At 45.8% G+C, this 20,624-nt stretch overlaps 1 protein-coding gene across 1 annotated transcript in view; it reads right to left on the reverse strand.

The window, feature by feature from the left end:
- Positions 1-1,926: 1,926 nt before the first annotated feature.
- The window catches only part of RECQL5 (RecQ like helicase 5), a 461,944-nt gene continuing 443,246 nt past the window's right edge, over positions 1,927-20,624 (reverse strand). Inside the window, exons 18-19 of the mRNA XM_069200163.1 lie at positions 9,525-9,597; positions 1,927-3,523 (exon numbers count right to left, since the gene is read on the reverse strand). Of these exons, the coding sequence (XP_069056264.1) occupies positions 3,420-3,523; positions 9,525-9,597 (177 nt within the window). The 3' untranslated portion in view covers positions 1,927-3,419. The remainder of the gene's footprint in view (positions 3,524-9,524; positions 9,598-20,624) is intronic.

A 20,624-nucleotide genomic window follows, 5' to 3' on the forward strand; every position in this document is an offset into this window, starting at 1 on the left:
CAGAGGTACTGCTGAAAAGTTTCTGGATCCAGTCTGGCACCTGGGGGATAGTCAAAAGGTGAGGAATCTGTGTTAGATAGAGTCTCTACCAGAAAAAGTGTTACCAAAGGTAGGTACCTTGTTTTTCCAGTTCACACGATTTGAAAATATATTTTTTTATGTCAGTCATGATTACTGTTGGAGATACAGGAGAGGTGTACCGAGAACATGGAACTTTTGTACAAAATGATGTTGAGAGCAACTTGCAACACTCGTAAAGCTGCATATAGGCTGGTTCAATTCTAGGGTAGGCTAGAAAAGTAAAAGGACAAGGTCACAAAACGTTTAAACAGAGCTTTTCTCGGGGACTCCCTCACATACAATGTGCAATATAAATGTGAGCCATGGCGGGTAGCAGGAAAGCTTAGCACTTCCACCTCACTGATTTAAGTTTGGGTTGTTTCAAATGAGGTGATTGTGCCACTAAAACACTTGTTGAGGCCTATAGGCATTTTAACACAGTTAAATGCAATTTAAGGTTACCGGGGATTTTCATCCTCACGATGTGGAATAAATCAAGCATGTGAATGTGTGAAAAATTAAATGCTAGAGAAGTATCTGAAATTAAATGCTAATAAAACTGAGGTGCTAGAAACAACTAACTGCAATGGAGTGTAGCTAAAAGGGAAAATGACCAGGTATCTACACGAATTCACAGGTAAATGCTTTCTGAAGTGACTCTTTGAACACTTTACATCTATTTAGAAGTTTACTACCTTTCCTCCGCAGTGCTTCAGTGAGAGCTGCTTGCTTACCTTCAATACCTGATTACCACACATTAGTCAATATGTTGACTTATCAACCTACAACAAAAAAAAAGGTGCAGAGTGTTCAGAAAGAGGCTGTTCATCTTATTTACCATTTAAAAAAATATGATTGTGTCTCTCAGGCACGGAGAGAACTACGCTGGCTTGCAGAGGAGCAGCAAATACGTTTTGAAGGTCATTGTGCTGTCAGTCGCAGCTGGCGACTGGGCAAAGTGGCGGGGCTAGCAAAACAAAAATAAAAAAAATATCTATTTTAAAAAATAAACTTAACTTAAAGTCGCCGCCGCACTCCAGGCACAGGCTCCCAGCCTGCCCTGCCCAATCATGACGCTGCTCAAAGCAGCGGTATGATTGGCTGGAGTGCCCTGGCTTGGCACTCCAACGCAGACTGGGAGGCTGGGCCTGTTCTCTGCAACTCAGCAGCGCAGTGCCAGGTTGGAGAGAGCCCTTGTGCGCATGTGTGTTTGGCCGGCAGGAGACGGCTGGCCAAACATACATGCGTACTGAGAGGAGTGCTCTGTGCCCTCCCCTCATTGCTCGTCACCCCCATGGCCCGCCCCCTTAAAAATAAAACAATAATAAACACTGTTTATTACGGTTTTATTTCATTAAGGTTTGCAGCTCCGCTGCTGCTTGGGGTGGGGTGGTAGGGGTTTGACGTTCCTCTGCCATTGCAGAGGAGACACCCCGCGTGCTGGACAGTGTTTTCTACACTCCTGAACTCTCTGGGCTCCCCTTCTGTTTCACTCCCTATGTTCCGACCCATGTTGGAGGCTGCCATAATTAAACATGGTCATTCCAGCAGGTAATGACTTAGATTATGGGGCCCTCAACTATACAATATGCTACCACTGAAATTAAGAAAAAGAGTGCCACAGAACACCTTTAAAGGGCGCTGAAAACTCAAGAGTTAAACGTCTTGTGTGTTGCCCTTTTCCTTCCTTTGATGGTTTTGCCCCATAAGCCCAGGAAGCCTTCCTAGTAACCACTGCACTTCATAAGAAATAAAATCAAACGAAAATCAAATTCCTCTGATTACATGAGGTACTGGGAAAGATTAGATGCGTCAGTGAAATATGAGGAAATTCAGCACAGCAAATAAATCAAAGTCAAATTACGATAAAGGAAAAATGGGAACATATCACTTTATTGAGTAGTTTTCATGACAAAAATCTTATTGTGTTAATGATACCCAGTCTTCTAGTTTCAAGCACATCAATGTCTGGTGGTGGCTAATGATGATCTCCAACCCATATGGAGACACAAACCATGACAAACCTAGCACGGAATGGTGATTTGTTTTAAAACAGCACATGTGAAGTTTGAATATGACCAATGGGTGGCTGCCTACTGTGTCAATACCAACACATTCTCTTTCCTGAGAATAAATACTAACAGGCACTAAACGAGCGACATTCAGAAGGATCATTCACAACAGAAATATCAGTTCCTCCCCTGGTAAGAAGGAACATTGAATACTCCCTGAGCTTTGGGGGTTACACTAGGCACCCCAGTAGAGCTTTTAACTTAAGGCTTGTAAAGGAAAGCTAGCAAGAAAGAATCTAGTTCATGAAAGACTATCTGGGGGAACTAAAGAGACAAGACTGTAAAAGAACTCCCAACTGTGTTTCTTTCCAGTCTTAAGTGCACTGCCCGGGAAGGGTTGTCTCTGCAGTAGAGTTCATAACAAAGTACAGAATCTGTGTACTGGAAGGGCTGTGACTGCAGTAGGGTTCGTAACAAAGTACAGAATCTGTGCACTGTATGGCGCTAGAGCAAGTCTTCAGAAGAAACAGTATCTGTCCACTGCCTACGGTGGGCTTTTCAGGTTTTCATTAGTCCAGGATCTGCGCACTGTCAGCACAGCTTTGCAGAGTCTGTGCATGGCCAGCTCCAGCTGGCACTGCAGGTAGGTCTTCACAACACTGATTACCAAAACCATGAGTAGCTGCTGTGGCCACATGCAGCGACTACTGTGTCATAACAAGGTGCCCTACCAGAACTAGCAGTGCAGGATCCATACGCGGTAGGGCAGGGCTTCACAAGGTGCACTCCCAGAACTAGCAGTGCAGGATCCATACATAGTAGGGCAGGGCTTCACAAGGTGCATTAGCAGTGGTTGAATGGGATAGGTCTTCACAAGCAGTGGCCAAGAGGTCAGGGCTTCACAAGGTGCACTACTAACCAAATCTGCATGGAGCAGGTCTTCACATGACGTGTCACCAGAGATGGAAGTGGCCACATATGATAGGTCTTCACAAGGTGCACTACCACTATTAGCACTATGGCATCTGTATATTGCAACTTCTAGCTCTTATTGAACAGGCTGGTGTTCACAAGGTGCATTACAAACTCTAGCAATGGCTCCAGAGGCAGTTCTTCAACAAGGAAGAGCGGCTGGTGTGACTATCATTCACCATATCAAGCTGAACAGACTATGGCAATATCAGCTACATGGCGTGGCATGTTGGCACCAATAGAGGCTAGCTTGAGGACCAGAAGCCTGCAGAAGCCAGAAAGAAGTCCAAGGCAAACAACTTTCCGAAGCAAAGTGACTCGTGGTCCAGGGGGCTGGATGCAGCTAGAGTATGAATTTCGATAGGCAAAGCTTGTCTATTGGGCATCAGAGACTAGCACCTGTTGCCAGTCCTCCTCACTCTCACACTTTGCTCGGGTCTTGAAAAACTGCTTAATCAGTCGATGGGCATCTTCTTTCACTGGAGGACAAAAAGAGAAGAAAAGTGGGGAAGGGCAGAAGGAAGAAAGTAGTTAATTGTGTAGGAGATGGAGGAAGAGAAGAAAGGCAACAAGGAACAAAGTGAGTGCAAGGAATGCAAAAGAGTTGAAGCAGAAAGAGTAAGGAAAAGAAAGGGGGCAGTGAAAAAGATGAAATTAGAGAAAAAAGGTGGAAAAAACGGAAATGAGAAAGAATGAGGTGGAGAGAAAGGGGATAGCACAGGTATGTAGAAAGGAGAAAGGGGAAAAGGACCCAGGTAACATAAGAGGGAAGGAAAAAAGGCAGAAAAGACAAAAAAGGGGGGGGTAAGAATGAAAGATGGATTATGAAAGAAAAACGGGAAGGGAGAAGTTGGAAAGATTAAAGTGAGGCAAGAATAAAGAATGCAGAAACAGAAGAGGAGAAAAGCAGGGGATTAATAAGTGGGAAGAGCAATGTGAAGAAAAGAAGGAAAGGTGAAGAGGAGGAAGGTAGAGTATAGAGATTGGGAGGAAGTGACGAGATACTGAAAAGGGCCAAATTAGCAGGAATGTGATCAAGGGAGAAACGATTGGGGGGGGGGGGAATGGGAACGGAGAAGATAGACAATGCGGAGAAGGGAATGTAGAGAAGATGAGAAAGAAAAGCAGGAAGAGGGGATGAGGAGGATATGGAAGGACGAAACAAACATGAAAAAGGAGAAAGAAAGAAGAGACGTGGGAAGGGTAAGAGTGAAAGAAATGAAGCGAGAGGAGGTGTTAGAAAGGTACAAAAGTGGAAGGGCAAAAGGGAAAGAACATGGAGACAAGGGGGTGAATGAAAACGTGACCGTTTGTAGTGAAGGTGAAATCAAAGTGGAAGACAAAAAGGCTGTAGAGGATGAAGTGGAAGAGTCTCGAAAATGGTGCAAGAGAAGTCCAAAGAGAGAGAGATGGACAGGTCAGAGAAGACGACTGTGAACACTTAAGTTTAAATCACAGCATCACCGGTGGTCTTGGATTTCCCAGTAGGCGGTTTCCTCAGAAAGGCTGGTAGGACTGGGTGGTAATGGGCTCTCTGACACCCAAGTGAACCCACCCAAAGCCTAGAAGCCTTTCAGAGCCTCTCAGGAAATGCCCCAGTAAACAGATATATCTCAATGTTAGGCATCAAATACATGTTTTGTGAAACGTGTTATGAATGACTACAATACATACGTGAAAATCCTATATAATCTCTTTCCACCCTCTATCGGACTACACTCAACAGTTCGCATACTGCTTACAAGTACGCAGAGCCGAATTTAAGTAAGTGTGTAAATGCTAAGTACTATTCCTGCCCATCGGACTGACTCTGTGTGGTGACAAACTGCCAAGATTTCCAAACCCATCCTACTTTCCCAGCCTACGTTTGTCTCAAAACATTGAACAGTCCTCAAGACATCGCACTACCGCAAAAACACTTTCTGTCCTAGACAGACCTTGCTACCTTGGATATTCCTGAAAGCGCCTTCCATTGCAAAAGCATTTCACAGCCATAAGGTGCATCACTGGCTCCGGAACAGTGTGCCCCAATCTAATAGACTGTGCACTGTTGAAGCACTGTGCAGCACTGCAGTATGCATCACCACTCAGAGAACTGTGCAACACCGAAGCATTCCCTACTTCTCCTCAAACCGTACAGTGCTGAAGCATGCGCCACTCTACAAACTGTGTGCAACGCTGAAGCATGTCCCACTTCTCCACAAACTGTGTGCAACGCTGAAGCATGTCCCACTTCTCCACAAACTGTGTCCCACTTCTCCACAAACTGTGTGCAACGCTGAAGCATGCCCCACCTCTCCACAAACTGTGCGCAAAGCTGAAGCATGTCCCACTTCTCCACAAACTGTGCGCAAAGCTGAAGCATGTCCCACTTCTCCACAAACTGTGTGCTATGCTGAAGCATGCCCCACCTCTCCACAAACAGTGCGCAAAGCTGAAGCATGTCCCACTTCTCCACAAACTGTGTGCTATGCTGAAGCATGCCCCACCTCTCCACAAACTCTGCGCGAAGCTTAATCATGTCCCACTTCTCCACAAACTGTGTGTAATGCTGAAGTATGTCCCACTTGTCCACAAACTGCGCAACGCTGATTCATGCCTCATTTCTCCACAAACTGTATACAACACTGAAGCATGCCCCACTTCTCCACAAAGTGTGTGCAAAGCAGAAGCATGCCTCACTTCTCCACAAAGCGTGTTCAACGCTGAAGCATGCCGCACTTCTCCACAAAGCGTGTTCAACGCTGAAGCATGCCGCACTTCTCCACAAAGCGTGTTCAACGCTGAAGCATGCCGCACTTCTCCACAAAGCGTGTTCAACGCTGAAGCATGCCGCACTTCTCCACAAACTGTGTGCAACCCTGAAGCATGTTCCACTTCACTACAAACTGTGCAATGCTGAAGCATGCCCCACTTCTCCACAAACTGTGTGCAACGATGATGCATGCCCCACTTCTCCACAAAGCATGTGCAATGCTGAAGCATATCCCACTTCTGCACAAACTGTGTGCAACGCTGAAGCATATCCCACTTCTGCACAAACTGTGTGCAACGCTGAAGCATGTCCCACTTCTCCACAAATTGCGTGCAACCCTGAAGCATGTCCCACTTCACTACAAACTGTGCAATGCTGAAGCATGCCCCACTTCTCCACAAACTGTGTGCAACAATGACGCATACCCCATTTCTCCACAAAGCATGTGCAATGCTGAAGCATGCCCCACTTCTGCACAAACTGTGCGCAAAGGTGAATCATGTCCCACTTCTCCACAAACTGTGTGCAATGCTGAAGCATGGCCCACTTCTCCACAAAGCATGTGCAATGCTGAAGCATGCCCCACTTCTCCACAAACTGTGCCCGATGCGGATTCATGCCCTACTTCTCCACAAACTGTGTGCAATGCTGAAGCATGTCCCACTTCTCCACAAACTGTGTGTAATGCTGAAGCATGTCCCACTTGTCCACAAACTGCGCAACGCTGATTCATGTCTCATTTCTCCACAAACTATATGCAACGCTGAAGCATGCCCCACTTCTCCACAAAGTGGGTGCAAAGCAGAAGCATGCCTCACTTCTCCACAAAGCGTGTTCAATGCTGAAGCATGCCGCACTTCTCCACAAACTGTGTGCAACCCTGAAGCATGTCCCACTTCACTACAAACTGTGCAATGCTGAAGCATGCCCCACTACTCCACAAACTGTGTGTGCAACGATGACGCATGCCCCACTTCTCCACAAAGCATGTGCAATGCTGAAGCATGTCCCACTTCTGCACAAACTGTGTGCAACGCTGAAGCATGTCCCACTTCTCCACAAATTGCGTGCAACCCTGAAGCATGTCCCACTTCACTACAAACTGTGCAATGCTGAAGCATGCCCCACTTCTCCACAAACTGTGTGCAACAATGACGCATACCCCACTTCTCCACAAAGCATGTGCAATGCTGTAGCATGCCCCACTTCTTCACAAACTGTGCGCTAAGGTGAAGCATGTCCCACTTCTCCACAAACTGTGTGCAATGCTGAAGCATGGCCCACTTCTCCACAAAGCATGTGCAATGCTGAAGCATGCCCCACTTCTCCACAAACTGTGCCCGATGCGGATTCATGCCCTACTTCTCCACAAACTGTGTGCAATGCTGAAGCATGCCCCACTTCTCCACAAACTGTGCGCGAAGCTTAAGCATGTCCCACTTCTCCACAAACTGTGTGTAATGCTGAAGCATGTCCCACTTGTCCACAAACTGCGCAACGCTGATTCATGCCTCATTTCTCCACAAACTATATGCAACGCTGAAGCATGCCCCACTTCTCCACAAAGTGGGTGCAAAGCAGAAGCATGCCTCACTTCTCCACAAAGCGTGTTCAACGCTGAAGCATGCCGCACTTCTCCACAAACTGTGTGCAACCCTGAAGCATGTCCCACTTCACTACAAACTGTGCAATGCTGAAGCATGCCCCACTTCTCCACAAACTGTGTGTGCAACGATGACGCATGCCTCACTTCTCCACAAAGCATGTGCAATGCTGAAGCATGTCCCACTTCTGCACAAACTGTGTGCAACGCTGAAGCATGTCCCACTTCACTACAAACTGTGCAATGCTGAAGCATGCCCCACTACTCCACAAACTGTGTGCAACAATGACGCATGCCCCACTTCTCCACAAAGCATGTGCAATGCTGAAGCATGCCCCACTTCTGCACAAACTGTGCGCTAAGCTGAAGCATGTCCCACTTCTCCACAAACTGTGTGCAATGCTGAAGCATGGCCCACTTCTCCACAAAGCATGTGCAATGCTGAAGCATGCCCCACTTCTCCACAAACTGTGCCCGATGCGGATTCATGCCCTACTGCTCCACAAACTGTGTGCAATGCTGAAGCATGCCCCACTTCTCCACCAACTGCACCACGCTGAAGCATACCTCACTGTTCCACAAACTGCGCATTGCTGATTCATGCCCCACTTCTCCACAAACTGTGCGAAACACTGAAGCATGTCCCACTTCTCCACAAACTACGCAACGTTGATTCATGCCCCACTTCTCCACAAACTGTGTGCAATGATGAAGCATGCCCCACGTATCCACAAACTGCACAACGCTGAAGCATACTTCACTTTTCCACAAACTGCGCATTGCTGATTCATGCCTCACTTCTCCACAAACTGTATACTATGCTGAAGCAAGCCCCACTTCTCCACAAACTGCGCAACGCTGATTCATACCTCACTTCTCCACAAACTGTGCGCAAAGCTTAAGCATGTCCTACTTCTCCACAGACTGCGCAATGTTGATTCATGCCCCACTTCTCCACAAACTGTGTGTAATGCTGAAGCACGTCCCACTTGTCCACAAACTGTGCGCAAAGCTTAAGCATGTCCCACTTCTCCACAAACTGCGCAAGGCTGATTCATGCCTCACTTCTCCACAAACTGTGCGCAAAATCTTAAGCATGTCCCACTTCTCCACAAACTGCGCAACTTTGATTCATACCCCACTTCTCCACAAACTGTGTGTAATGCTGAAGCACGTCCCACTTGTGCACAAACTGGGCGCAAAGATTAAGCATGTCCCACTTCTCCACAAACTGCGCAATGCTGATTCATGCCTCAATTCTTCACAAACTGAATGCAACGCTGAAGCATGCCCCACTTCTCCACAAAGTGTGTGCAACGCTGAAGCATGCCTCACTTCTCCACAAAGCGCGTGCAACGCTGAAGCATGCCCCACTTCTCCACAAACTGTGTGCAACGCTGAAGCATGCCCCACTTCTCCACAAAGCATGTGCAATGCTGAAGCATGTCCCACTTCTGCACAAACTGTGTACAACGCTGAAGCATGCCCCACTTCACCACAAGCTGTGTGCAACTATGAAGCATGCCCCACTTCTCCACAAGCTGTGTGCAACGATGAAGCATGCCCCACTTCTCCACAAAGCATGTGCAATGCTGAAGCATGCCCCACTTCTCCACAAACTGTGTGCAACGCTGAAGCATGCCCCACTTCTCCACAAACTGTGTGCAACGCTGAAGCATGCCCCACACCTCCACAAACTGTGTGCAACGCTGAAGCATGCCCCACTCCTCCACAAACTGTGTGCAATGCTGAAGCGTGCCTCACTTCTCTACAAACTGTGTGCAATGCTGAAGCATGTCCCACTTCTGCACGAACTGTGTACAAAGCTAAAGCATGCCCCACTTCTCTACAAACTCTCATCAAACTGTGTGCAAAGCTGAAGCATGCCCCACTTCTCTACAAACTGTGCAACGCTGAAGCATGCTCCACATCTCCATAAAATGTGTGCAACACTGGAGCTTGCCCCACTTCTTCAGGAATGGTGTGCAGTGTTGAAATATGCCTCACTACCCCAGAAAGAGTGTGCAGCTTGGAAACTGTCACTATTCTAAGAAGAGTATGAAGTGCAAGAAAATGTTGTCATTGCCCCAACTACACTATGCAGACCTGGAAGATATCTCACCATTCTTCCGCAGGGGCTTCTTCTCATTGGACAGGAAGTGGGTGAGCTGCCTGGCGAAGGCCTTGAACAATTCCTACACATGAAGAATAGGAGAAGGGTGTTACGTGGCATGAAGTTACATGAAGGAAATAGATTAAAGAGGACTCTTTGAACAATCCTATATTTTATGAGTATGGTACAGGTGGGCGTCCACCTGAACTATGCTAATACCTTATCTGGCTAGCCAACCCAGACGCCTACTTCCGAGTTAGAGCTCTGTGTTCATCTGTGCTGTGATGACCCATAAAAGTGGTCTCTTGTGCTGAGCACTCTGCTGGCTTCCTTTTGTCCAGGAAGTGCCGATTAGCAGTTCCAGTCCCTACGTAATCTATGGGATTTCTACCTCACTGCATTGTTTGCTACCATCCTACATGTTACTACTTCTTAGGCCTTTCGGTAGAAATGGAAATACAAATTATTCAGTTAGGTTTATATCCCCTGTAATAATTTAAGAATGCAATATCAGGTTAGACAAAAACAGAAGTCACTTTTAATCTAGTACTGGACATATCTACTAAAAATAAAATATTGTAAGGCTGTTCTCCGCAGGTGAAATGCTGTCAACCACTTATAAACAATACCTGAGGATATTTCTAACTTGTAGGGAACGCCTTTGATATACACTCCATCATATTACATAATAAGTATTGTGATAAACCACCACCTTTAATGTGTTCTAAGTATACTAAAACACAGTTGTAGTACATGCATATTCTAATTTTTTCAGCATCTCAGAGTGCAGAAGTACAATATAAATTATTCATAAAATTTGAACAGCCAATAAAAAATATGTGTGCATTACTAACCTAAAGCGGCTTAATTTTCTGCCTCGGGTCCAATAAAAGGATACATTTCAAATGCATTTCTACAGTGTGTTGTTACCTACTGAAGTATGTTGCCCCCTTCCCACAAATTTCCATGCCCGGCTTTCCGTTTTTAGGACAGACGTTATCCAAGACCTCTTGATTTTACTAAAAAGGTATATTGTTTGTTGCAGCATCAATCACAGTTTTCTTCTGCCTGCTAAAGCATAGAATAGGGGTCAATATGTTAGCCCATTTCAGCCACTGGCTAACTTCACTGCGAGTGACCACATTCTGCTTTTTTGTTTTTACAAGGAGCACATGGGCACACAAAGTAGTTTCCGTTCAGTGCCAGAGACTCAGTGACCGAAGTGGGCAGGATCAAAGGGGCACAATATATCCCTACTTTTTTAATTTACGAAAAAACGTTTGCCTACTTTTTATGAAAAGACAACCGTCCCAGGACGGTAAACTCCGATCATGCAAATGCTTCAGCTTAAGTTTCATTCAGGGAGTCTCAAGTGCTGTGAGACTGAGGAAGGGGCAAGCAGCTTAACAATAAACAGGCCTTCTTGTCAGGGTGCCTCCTCGCCTGAAATAAATGCAGATGCACACAACTGGTTAATCTGCAAATGTAAAAGGGGCTTGGGAGCAGGTAGTGGTTTAATTGATCTAATCACATGATGCTTTGTGATGACAAAGATTTATTCTTTCCGACTGGTAGTGCAAGGGAGTACCCAACTGAGCTGTGTAGTGTGTGATTTCCAGTGCAGTTAAATAAAAAGAAAATATTACGTACAATCTGGGTTATTACCTAAACCTATATTTTGAAAGCACCATTTTATCTGAAACCTTTATGCACATTTGGTAGCAGTGTGTCTTATACTGCGTGTAATATATAAACAAAGGAATGGTCTAAAGGTAGAGATAGATTTAATAACTATTTTTGAAAAACAGTGCTCAATGCTGTCTTTATGGCATTCCAATATGTATTTCAACTAATTATATGCAAGGCAGAAAAATGGCTCATTGGTGAATCAAACAAAATACCAAATATTTACAACACAAAACATTACACACATGAAATCAAATTCACATTTTCTACATGGTTCAACTGAGGCCATCATCTAGCTACTCAAAATCTTGAGACTGACCATACCGTCAGTAGAGGGTTGTGCCCAACAACCTTTCTTTACAAGATACTGGTGGCCATAATTTCAAAGTTGTGATTGTAATCCACTCTATTGCGATGACTGATGGTTCCCGTACAAGCAACTGTCAAATACCTATATACATTTTTAAGGTATTTTGTAGTGCATACAAAGTGATTTTTTGTAACGCTGACTCCAATTAGAGAACACAATCTCGCCGGTATATCTGTCCGCGTGACTTAAGCAGCTGGACTAGATTGGAGCATTTGTGGGTGTCCCACTGAAATAAGTAGTTCTGTGCACAGGGATTCGGTGGTGATAATCCAGCACTGATGTACATAGTATAGGTCTCTTGCGTTAGTCATCGTGTAAATACATTTTTAGTTAGTCTCCCTGTTTTTAATTTTTGTAGAGGCGACGTTGCCCTTCGATAGTCCTGATGAGGCCCTGATTGAAGAGGCCAGGTCAGGTTAGGGTTATTGGGTTCTCTCCTTTTTTGCACAATTATTCTGCGTGTAAGGCACGTTTAACAAAATGACTTACACATTCTCAGTGCTTTCTGTCACAGACTGGGGCCTCGTAGCACTATCAATACAAAAGCCACAATTCTCCACTGCACCAACTAAGATGTTATTGTGTGCCTTCTGGTTACACACAGACCTCTAATTGCATTAACTAATAGATGTTTCATAACACACAATAGCTTGCTTACCTCTGATTAACTTAACTTTCTTAAATGTATTTTTCATTTGAGCAGTGAGTTATTTTATATGTAGCTACCTGAAGGAGAAAATGTTTTTTTTAGCCACACCTTTGACTCTGCCCCCACACTCATTGTCCCAGCCCCTATTAGATGCAACATCACAGTTCCCATACTTTTTGTAATGCACTTCGACTGCTACAGACTACTATGGCAACGAGTGCTTTTTGAGACCAAAAAAATTTATACTTTTAGCAAATATTTTTTATATTGGCGAGGGCCCAGCAACTCTTCCCACATAAAATTTTCCAAAAATAATGACAAAATAAGCACTGGCAAAGGCAAAAAGCTAACACCCAACACCAGACTTATTGGCTATACAAAAGCTTATTTTCAGATTTGATAGTAAAGTTACAGCTATGTAGCCTTTTGGTTTCAAATATGCATGTTGGTGTTTAGAGCTTCAAAATTAAACAAAGCCATTTTAGACTCTGGTTTGCAAATGAACTAGTGTGAATAGTGTAGAACAGGGGTCACCAACCTTTTACTTAGGTGAGAGGAACTTCTGGTTATTTAAAATCATTCTGAGCTACTGCCTAAATTAAGAGTGTTCAATAAGGACACAAAGTCCAAGTAACGTAAACGCTGCTCCTAGAGTATCCCAGATGTGCTCCAGTGAGTGTATAGCATTAATGCACCATTAGCATTACACCAAATGTTAGGATCAGTACTGTCAGTTGTTTTTGCATCACACTGAGAAATGAGTGTCATTTAAATGTATGTTCTCATTGTCATGCAATAGAGGAGATGACAATGCTCTAATTTTGAGAGTCAAAGCAGAAAGGACTATTAACAAAAGCACATTTTGTGAGGCCTATGCAGACCTTATAGGTAACATACTGGCAGTGACCGCCACACTGTACAGCAGTAAGACAGTAATGACACACAACAATATCTTATTGAATTAATTTGTAAGAAGCCAGGAAGGAAGAGAGAGAAAAGGGGAAGAAGAAATAAAAAGGAAGAAGAGGGAAAGAAAGTGAAATGTGAGGGGATAAAAGACAATGAGGAAGAGCGAGAGGAAGAAAAATGACAGGAAAAGGGAAAGAAAGGAAGAGAGAGAAAGCCAGTGAGAAGATACAAAAATGAAAAGCAGGGAAAAGAGGAATGAATAAGAGAGAGAAGGGGAAGGACAGAGAGAAAGTTGAGGCGAGCGCTAGGGAAAAGGGAAGAAGTGAGAACAGAAGAGAAAAAGAGGAAGGAAGATGAAGAAAGACCAGAACAACAGAAACAGAAACTAAAAAGGGGAGAACAAGAGAAAAACATGAGCAAAGGCAGAATAACAAGGAGAAAGAGGAAGAACAAAAAAGAAAGGAAGAAAAGGTAAAAAGGAGAAAAGGACCAAAGGACCAAAAGAATACATTAAAGTAAAGGAGGAAAGATAAAAGATAGAAAAAGATAAAGAAAGAGCAAGTCGGATACAAAAAAAGAGAAGGAAAAAGAAAAGGAAAACAAGCAAAAAACAAGTCAAGAAGGAAAGAGGAAAAAAGTTAGACACATTCAAATAAAGGAGAGTAAGAAAGAAAGAAGTTAAGGAAAGATCAGAAAAGAAAAAGGAAAGAGAAGGAAGGAAAGAAAAAACAGGAGAGAAAGGATTAAGAAAGAAAGATGGGAAGAAAGGAGGGAAAAGGGAGAGAAGTACAGGATGAAAGGAGAGAAGAAAACAAAAAAAGTGGAAGGAAGACAGCAAGAACCTGAAAAATAAAGATAGGAAGAATAAAGAAATACGAAGAAGTAAAGTGAGAGAAAGGAAGCACAAGAAAAAAGAAAGAGCTAACAGAACAGAGAAAGAAGAAAAAAGAGAAAAAGTAACCAAAAATATCGAAAGAAGGTAACAAACATCAAAACAAAGAAAATGAAACTGAAGAAATAAAAAATAATTTTCCAGAACAGAGTGGGCTACATATTTCTGCATTTTCCAATTCCCTGCCCCACAAAGCTTTGCAGTGTGTTTTAAAATGCTACCATAGCATTTTTGGCAGCTGCATTGTCAAACCAGTTAATGGTTAATTATCATGTGTGGGATCGCTGCTTTCGCTGTTGGTGACGTGCTGCTGTTTGATGCTGTAGTGGATCGTGGCCCGAGGTGTCTACCTCAGGAACTGGAGGGGCGGTGGGTCATTGCTCGGTGTTCTGGGCTGGTTCCACAACACATGTAGTAAGCAGCGTTCTGGTTGTAATACCCACACTTTTTTTTGCCTGGTGTCCGTATGTTTTGGACTGTAGTGCACTGGGATCCTGCTAGGCAGGTCCCCAGTGGCGCTAAATTTGGTTGCTTGGTAACTTTTTACACCCACAATTGGCATAATGGTGCACTTATGTACGTTCCAAGTATATGGTACTTAGGTACCCAAGGCATTGGCACTTCCCAGTGGTCCCCCATGGGCTGCAGCATGTATTGTGCCACCCATGTAGGTCCAGGCAAACTGTGTCTGCAGGTCTGCCATTGCAGCCTGCGTGAAATGGTGCATGCACTCTTCTGGTAGGCCCTTCAGTCTAAGGGCAGGGTGCATGTCCCTAATTTTGAGGATACCCCTGCATGAGCAGGGTGCCCCTACGGACCCCGGGCTCCATTTCCTGGACTCTCTAGGTGTGGGGAAGCCATCTTAACGTATGTAGTGGATACTGGTCAACACAAGTGGTCCAACTACATAATGGCTTCTCTGAAATTAGGTATGGTGGAATCATGCCACTACACCAACTCCAGTATTAGTTGCATGATACCATGTACTCTTGGGGTTCCTTAGAGGATCCCCCAGTTCTGCCTGTGCAGCCTTACTTGTGCTAGCCCATGCTGCTGCTGACCCCAGACACTGTCTGTCCTCCTGCTGATGAGCCAGGCTCAGGCCAGAGAAGCAGATCAAAGGATTTCCTGCAAAGGAGCGGTGTGACCACCTCCCCCTGTGTATTAGGTGTTTAAGGGCTGGGTAGGGTGGCCTCTGAGCACCACTAGGCTGCTTTGTAGGGCGCATTTGGTGCCCTACTTGCATAATCCGGTTTGCACCAGTTCAGGAACCCCCAGTTCCCGCTCTGGCAAAAAACTACACAAAGGACAGGGGAGTGACCACCCCGCTGTCCAGCTCCTCCCCTAAAGAGGAGCACAGATCCTTGCCAGGTGGCCACTTGATTCTGCCATCTTGGAAACAAGATGGGAGGAGGCCCCTGGGAGCATCTGACTGGTTAGGACAGGAAGATTATATCCTTGGCCCCCGACCCCCCCTCCATTAGGTGGGTCACTTCAGAGAGTGACCAACTCCTTTTTAGGGTTATTTAAGGGCTCACCCATAGGTGGGTCCTCAGATTCATCAAGCAAGACTCTACAAGGAACTCTCTGCAAGACATCTTCAGCTCCTGGCCTCTGGAACCGCTGCTGGTCTGCTTTGGAACCAAAACACATCTGCTTCTCCTGGGAAGCCTCCCACTTCAATATTGTTGCTTCGGATCTTGCAAGAATTCTGCAACATCCAAGGCTGTGCAACCCCCCAGGGTCAGAAGTACTCTCTTTGCACCTGGAAGCACAAAGGATTCTCTCGCAGTGAAGGAATCTCTCCCCCGCATCCTCAGGCACCTCAAGATAACGTCAACCAGCCGGTGTGGTCTGCTGCCCCACGGACATCTGAAGACTCTGCTTCACAAGTGGTGAGTCTGTGGCTTCCTCGGGGTCCTGCCTGTCGTCTACCCTACTTAGGAGAATGTGGGCACCTGCATCTGCCACTGAACTGGAACTCATGTACATCATGACTGTTGCACTTGCCAACGCTTGTGCAACTGTTCCTCCAGTAGATCTTGAGGCACCAAGAAGCCCCGACCTCCAGAACTCTGCAACTCCAAGATCTGCCCCTGTACTGTAACTCCTGTGACTTGGGACTTCTGGTTTGTTGTGCTGCTGAGGCCTCCATGTGACTCCCTGTGTCCATCGCCAGTGGGTCACTCGCGGGGGCTCCAACAACTTCTGGTCTTTCTACGTGTTGAGTGCCAGCCTTGACTCCTTCTCCTGGGTAGAGTCTCCCGGACCTTGCTGGTCCCCAAAACGTTGAAAATATTTCTTCAGCTCCTGCTTGCGTTTGGCCACTGACCCTCCTGCAATTCGGCGACCATCAAGGGACAGCTTGTAGGTGAATCCTGGGATCTTCTGCAGCTCCTGAACCCCGCAGCTGGACTTCTTGCACCGACTTGCAGGAACTTCACCTTCAGGAGGGTGGTCATTGCACCTGCACCATCTGGGCATCTCCAAGGGTGTCTGGAATCTGCCCCTGGGTTCCATCGGCCTGGTCCACGGGTCCTGGCAGCAGCTGGACAATCAGAGGCTTTCACTGACTTTGGAGAGAGTCCATTCTTTCCTCTGCATCCAAGTCCCTGGTGTAGGTACTCCTGTCTTCTGGATATCCTGGGGAAGGGGCACTCTCCATCCTTCCTCTTGTCTGCTGGTTTCCTCGGGGTCTACTAGAAAGAGTCCTGAATTCCATGAACTCCAACCACTACTCTCTGTGTTAGCCTATGGGACAACTGGGTGGGTAACTACCTTGCACCTGGTTGTTGGGGAAACTTACTGTACTTACCTCTGATGTTTCTATTCTGCCCCTACCCCCTAGCTAAATACCACACTTACCTTGGTTTGTGGTCACCATTTCACATTCCACTTTTTTAGTATATGGTTTGGCCCTCCCATAGGGCCCTGTGTATTTTTATGCTATTTCTGATAGTTATTTTGCGTACATACTGTGTGCAGATATCTCCAAAGGGCGATATACAAATGCTAGTCTACTAGTGGTGTTGTAATAAAGTATCCTTTATTTTTGCAACACTTGTGTGTGGTTCTTTCTTGTGAGTAGATTACTGTGATATTGCAAGTGCTTAACATTCCTCCTGGAAAAGCTTCAGCTACCCCAAGAGAGATTTTGCTATCTGGACACCTACTCACTCTTACTAAGGGTTGCCTGAACTCAGTATAGGGTGCCACACCATAGGTGTATACCATAAACTGAGCCAGTGTCCTACACCGCCCAACACAGACAACTCACATCTCCAAAGAACTATGAACAGCATATGCCTCCATGGCCGAGGGCCGCTGAGCTAGCCTTGGAGAGGGAGCCGCAGACAGACATCCTTGATGCGGTCATCGAATTGGCTGCAGGGTGCAGAGGGATGGAGCCCCCTGCAGTGTGAGTAGCTTCTGCTTGGTGGGCAGGGCTCTGCTTATTCCCCATTTGAGAACTGAATGTTTAGGCTTTTTGGGTCTGGGTGTCTATAGCTCTGATTCCTTCCTGACATGGTGGGGTATTCTCTAAATTGTGTCTGAAGTGATCAAGTTGCACCAGCTATATATATTTTTTTTAAACAGCCACCTTCTTTGTACAGACTGTTTGAAGAACACCGTAAGCGATGGGCCTGGGCACTTTGCGGTCACTCTCGATTGGCTGGAACCTGCAGTTTTCTGTCATCATATCTAGGCCCTCCAGGGTATGGTTGGATACAAAGGTGACTCCAGATGGGGCAATCTGTCTTTTGATGCAGGAAAAACCCTTGTACAGACCATGCACTGAATGGACACAATGCTTCTACTTCAAACGTGCCAGGCCCTGAGATACATCAGCCGCCCTCTTATTACACCTTAAGTCCAGCCTTCAGTCTAGTGATACTAAAATAGATGCCATGGCAAACCGACTAAACCGCTTGACTGAGTGGATGGGCAGACACTCAGGGCCTGATTACAACTTTGGAGGACGGTGTTAAACCGTCCCAAAAGTGGCGGATATACCACCTACCGTATTACGAGTCCATTATATCCTATGGAACTCGTAATACGGTAGGTGGTATATCCGTCACTTTTGGGACGGTTTAACACCGTCCTCCAAAGTTGTAATCAGGCCCTCAGTCCATTTGGATGGTGCAGAGCAGAGGATCTCAGACATGGAACACTACCTAACAGAAACCAAGGCCAAACTAAAGAAGTGGACTCTCGCAGTGGCAGTGAAAACCAATATTTTGGAGGCACAGTCAAGACTGAACAACATGCACATTTTGGAGGTTGCAGAGTCCACCGACACAGGTACGACGGCTATATAAGTTGAAAAACTCATCACAGATATTTTTGGCCACAACAACCTCTACAACATGTTCTTAACTCAGCGAAGGAATCCTTCACTGGCCAGTGGGCACTCCCTGGGGCACCGCAGAGGCCAATAATTGCAAGTCTGTTGAATTTTCGTGACCGAGACAATATCCCATTCTGCAACTAACGTGGGAGCAAGACCCTCTGTCACATCAGCGTACAACAATATGCATTTTCCCCAATTTTACAGCAACAGTGCAGGAGGCACGCCAGAAATGTTTTGGAGTTACACAGTGTGTATCACGTGCAACAGTTTTATATCTAACCTTGTTTTACTTTATTAGTTGGGATTATCAAGGGAGCTTTGTATTCTTGGAATACGTCACTGATGGTTGGTTGGGGGGGGGGGGGGAGGAGTGGTTGGCTAACTGGGGAATGAGGATGAAAAACTTCAATTTAGTTCTGAAATCCAAGCTGAACAGTTGGTGTGCGCAACGCTCTCATCATAGACAATCAGTTAAGGTACTGGAGGAAATAATAGAACTGTTTGGGTTAAGCAATCTATGACGATGCACATGCCCACCACCAAAGTATATACATTCTATTCCTCACCACATGAATCCTCTTCGAGCCTGTGTGTAGGAAACTGCCTTATTTGACATGGTCACTCCCCCCCCCCCCCCCAACACCTTATGCCTGATTTCTCATGCAATTTAGACTGAAAGTGCACTGGGTCCTTGCTAAACAGGTCACCGGTGCCAGATCTCTTTCCCCAAAACTGCAGTCATTTTTCCCAATTAGTAAACCTTTAGCTGCCACTGTAATTTTCTAGTAAATGGTACCCCTGTTACCTAGGACATGGGGTACCAAATAAAGGCCCCTGAGGGTTTGAAAAACAGACTGTGCCGCCCTCAGGGACTTTAAGTCCACACAGTATTGTCTTTGCAGGCTGCGTGTCTTGGTGCAGACCCAAAATGAAACAAGCATTTGCAATGCAACGGGTCTTGCGTTTGCTGGTGTTAGAGCTGATAGCGTTGTAAACTCCTAACCCGACTTTTCACTGGTAATGAAACCTATCGGTGCATTTATGTACTGACCGAAAAAAGTGCAATTAACTGTGTAACAGGGTCGATATTATGTAAAGCGCTCGACTTCTGCCAAGCGAGATCGCGCTGAGAAAATAGAGAAAAAGTAGTCCACAAGCCGGACAGAAAACAGCGAGCCTCGCATGTTTTCTGTACTTGGTCGATGCACTCTAGGAGGGCTATCCATCGGAAAAGGAATGACGTATGCATGCCTTCCACTAACGGAATCAAGCAGATTCTAACAGGCAAGCCCACAAGCCAATGACAAACACTGACGTGACTTGGACAGGGCTCTGAGCCCTTTTTAATTACTAAAGCGCCCCACTTAGCGAAACACATCTGCAAGCGCATGCGACGCAGGCTCGACCCTAAAAACAACATGGCACACAACATGTGTGCCCTGTCCCCTTACACTGCATGCAATATATGTAAGTCACCCTAGTGGCAGGCCTTCCAGCCCTAAAAGCAGGGTGCATTATATTACATATGAGGGCATACCTACATGAGCAGATATGCTTTGCCGATTCACAGACATAGCAAGTTAACAGTGGAGCCATTTTTAGTACATGTGCTGGACACTGGTCATTACGAGTTCCCCAGCTACAGGATGGCTTCACTGACCAGAGAGATGTTTGGTATCAAACATCTCATATTAATAATCTCTCATTGAATCCAGTGATGGATTTTTTAATACATGCACTTAGAAGGCACCTTAGAGGTGCCCCCTGCAAAACCTACCAACTCGTAGCGTAGGCACTGACTGGTCAAAACCAGTACAGCCACCTTAGAGTTCAGGCCCCCTGAGGTGAGAGCCAATGCTCTTGGAGGCTCAGACCAAAGGCCTGCTCTGGGCAGAGGTGTGATCTTCGCTCCTATGCAGGATGGACATTCGTGGGCGGGGAGCTTCGAAGGCCTTGCCGTCTTTGAAATGCAACCCAGCCCTCTCCAAATGGTGGAGGAGGTCGACGACCCAACTCCTCCCCCTCCACCCAATTTCCTGACCCCACTTTTAGTGGCAGGGCTGGCAGGAAAATTAAGTAAATTAGGAGAAGTGTTCACTGCATGCCAGCCTGACCCCAAGGGTGGACAAGCTGAAGGGAGCACTACTTTTTAAATTCCTCCATCTTGCATGGAAGGAATTAGGCCAATTAGGTTATGGCTATGCCACTTCCCAAAGGAAGTTGCCACAGAAAGGTGTAGTCACCCTAAA

Source organism: Pleurodeles waltl, chromosome 7 (assembly GCF_031143425.1).
Source record: "Pleurodeles waltl isolate 20211129_DDA chromosome 7, aPleWal1.hap1.20221129, whole genome shotgun sequence".
NCBI lineage: Eukaryota > Metazoa > Chordata > Amphibia > Caudata > Salamandridae > Pleurodeles > Pleurodeles waltl.